Source organism: Gossypium hirsutum, chromosome A06 (assembly GCF_007990345.1).
Source record: "Gossypium hirsutum isolate 1008001.06 chromosome A06, Gossypium_hirsutum_v2.1, whole genome shotgun sequence".
Lineage (NCBI taxonomy): Eukaryota > Viridiplantae > Streptophyta > Magnoliopsida > Malvales > Malvaceae > Gossypium > Gossypium hirsutum.
This window is the reverse complement of record NC_053429.1, coordinates 27,406,312-27,409,411: the sequence shown is the minus strand read 5'-3', so window position 1 is coordinate 27,409,411 and position 3,100 is coordinate 27,406,312. Positions and strand designations below refer to the sequence as shown.

General features: G+C 42.1%; 1 protein-coding gene across 1 annotated transcript; it reads right to left on the bottom strand.

The window, feature by feature from the left end:
• Window positions 1–650: 650 nt before the first annotated feature.
• Window positions 651–2,125, bottom strand: LOC107962998 (uncharacterized). The gene is made up of 4 exons (XM_016899603.1): window positions 1,952–2,125; window positions 1,094–1,258; window positions 846–1,019; window positions 651–734 (listed from the first exon to the last, which is right to left on the bottom strand). The coding sequence occupies exons 1-4, from the start codon at window positions 2,123–2,125 to the stop codon at window positions 651–653; spliced, it is 597 nt and encodes a 198-aa protein (XP_016755092.1).
• Window positions 2,126–3,100: the final 975 nt, after the last annotated feature.

Genomic DNA, 3,100 nt, shown 5'->3' with positions numbered 1-3,100 from the left:
AAATCTAATCAATCTAAGTCGGCTTAACTTGCAACTCGACTAACAAACCTCCATCTTCAAACAAACTAAGACGAGCGAACATCGCTCTCAAATCATTTATCACTCTACGACTAAGAGCATCGGCCACCACATTATCCTTACCAAGATGATACTCAATCGTGTAGCCATAATCTTTAAGCAGCTCAATCCACTGACACTGTCTAAGATTCAACTCATTCTGAGTAAGGAGGTACTTTAGGCTCTTATGATCAATGTAGATAATACACCTCTCACCATACAGATAATGCCTCCAGATTTTCAATGCAAAAACCACAGCAGCCAATACGAGATCATGCGTCACATAATTCCCTTCGTGAGTCTTAAGCTGTCGGGATGCATAAGCCATGACTTTACCATCTTATGTCAGTATACATCCCAAACTGTCGTGCGATGCATCACTATAGACCAGAAACTCTTTACCAGATTCAGGCTATATCTGAATAGGAGCCTGAGTTAGAAAACACATAACGAGTCCTAAATGTCGTCTTATGAACATCAAATTCCTTAACTCTAAGCTGATGATACCCAAATCTGAGGTCTATTTTCAAAAACAAAGAAGCTCCTCAGAACTGATCAAACAAATCATCGATCCTCAAAAGTGGACACTTATTCTATACAGTTAGTTTATTCAACTGTCGGTAATCGATGCACATCCTCATGCTGCCATCATGTTTCTTAACAAACAGAACTGGTGCCTTCCACAAAAACATACTAGGATAGATGAAACCACAATCCAGAAGCTCTTGAAGTTGAGCCTTAAGCTCTGTAAGCTCCTTCGGTGCCATACAGTAGGGAGCGACGGACACCGGAGCTGTACCCGGTAAAAGCTCCATGCTGAACTCAACTTCTTGATTCAGAGGTAAACCCGGTAACTCCTCAGGAAAGGCATCCAAAAAATCTCTTACTATTCTGATACCCTTGATAGAAGAGTCCCCAGAAACAGAAGCACTGACGTAAGCCAAATACTCCCCACACCCTTTCTGAACCAATTTCATAGGCAAAGAGCAGAAATCACATTGGATAGATAATATCGATGCTCGCTGATCGCAACTACCTCCTTATCATCCTTGATCCTCAGAACAATTCTCTTAATCATGCAATCCAAACTAACTCGGTGCTCAACCAACCAGTCTATACCCAGAATTAAGTCGAACTCTCGAAATGGAAGCTCCATTAGATTTGCTAAAAATACTACCCTTGCACTTCCAACGGAACATTCCTATAAAGTTTATTAACCTGAACAGACTGGCCCAACAAACTTAAAATAGTAATCTCACTAAAAGTGCTCTTAATAGAAATCCCTAAGTTTTCAAAAACAGTACTAGCTTTATATGAGTGTCTAGAACCTTTGTCTATCAGAGCAGTATAAGGTACATCGAAAATAAAGAACGTACCAAGGATAACATCAGGAGCATCTCTATCCTCTCAGGATCGAGCATCATAAATCAACGTAGGCTATCTCGCCTCAGTCTAACTAGCACCTCTTCCTGGTGCTCTCTGCCATCGACCCACACCAATACCACCGCTAGCCGGCCCATGGCCCCTAGGTGGCTGTTCAACTGCCCTCTGAGGCTATACAGAACCCGATCCTGAAGCTTGCAACTGACCAGCCCACTATGAACACTCTCGAATCTGATGCTCCAAATATCTACACCTCAAACACGCCCCTAACTTCCTCCAACACTCGCCAGGATGGCGCCTACCACAATCCCCATATGGCTAAATCCCAGTAGGAGCAACATAAACCTCCACTCTAACCGACCCAACAGGTTTGGTTCGTTTTTTAGGCCTTTGAGCAAAACCAAAAGGCTCCGAATCCCTCTTAGTCTTGCTTCTCTCATGGTCTTTATTTTGGTGCTCCACGTATTTAACCTCTTCGGTGATCTTCGCCTTATCTACCAGAACTGCAAACTGTCAGAACCCTCAAATTGTCTTTCAAACCATCCTCAAAACGGATGCATTTCTCATACTCAGACACCACCATGCCTCGAGCGTAGTTGCTCAACCTCAGAAACTTAACCTCATACTTAGCCACAGATCTATCACCTTCCGTGAGATTCATGAACTCACACCTACGACCATCCATATAGATCACCCCCACATACTTCCTTTAGAAAGTAGTCTTAAAGAAGTCTCAATTCAGATGATCCGGCTGAGTACCCTCCTTAAATGATAACCACCGCTGATCAGCCTCGTCGCGAAGCAAGGAGACTACCTTTTTAACTTTCTACTCAGGAGTAAAGTCAATATCATTCATAATCCTCTTGTTGGCCTCCAACCAATACTCGGCCACAATAGGGGTGACTCTAGTGACAACCCTAAACAACTTAGCTCCATTGGACCGGAGTCATTCAGTTACCGACCCACGGCCCTCAGATCTAAAATAGGGTCCAGCGACCCTCTCTAATACCCTCAGCATGGCTTGGGACAATGCGTCATCCCCAAATGAATGGCTTTGAGACCTAGACTCAGAAGAAGGCGAAACTGCTGTCTCACTCATGTCTAAATTTGGCATACTACCTAGAGAGGAAGACTCAGCTCGAGGCCCCTACAGCCTCTACCACGCCCACGAATACCACGGCCACAAGTTCTACGAATGTGTATCGTAAATTTTAAAATTTTATCTTCATTATAAAATTTTATGCATCACCTCCAGTATTTATTAGTAGATATTTTATGTGTAAATTATCAGAAATTCAGAAATGTTTTCAGAGGTTTCAGTCTCTAGCTAACTCAGTACAGTTTCAGAAAGTACTAATTACGGTGTTTTTACAATATTCTATCTAAATTTAGAAATACTTACAGGATTGGCGTCGGAGATTCGGTGTACCACATACTTACTCAGAATGATCCAAGTTATTTTAAAACCAGTTCCTTTTTAAACATAATTTTGGAACCCAAACTTCACAGTCTGGGTTTTGCTAGCTAATTCTAATACCACTAAATGTAACACCCCAAACCCAGCCTAGACATTATGGCTGAATCCGAAGATGTCACAAAGAAGGATTGTGAAAACAGAGTCATTATGACAAATCAATCAAGCTTTAAAACACATATCTGC

Bases quoted from the DNA above. Each gene is read 5' to 3' on its own strand.
- LOC107962998 (XM_016899603.1), bottom strand. From the start codon at position 2,125: ATGGATGGTCGTAGGTGTGAGTTCATGAATCTCACGGAAGGTGATAGA. The intron at 1,259-1,951 runs GTTTGCAGTTCT...TAAACTTTATAG, and splicing joins ACAATTTGAGGGTTCTGACA to GAATGTTCCGTTGGAAGTGC. The intron at 735-845 runs GTGTCCGTCGCT...TTTTTGTGGAAG, and splicing joins TTTTACCGGGTACAGCTCCG to GCACCAGTTCTGTTTGTTAA.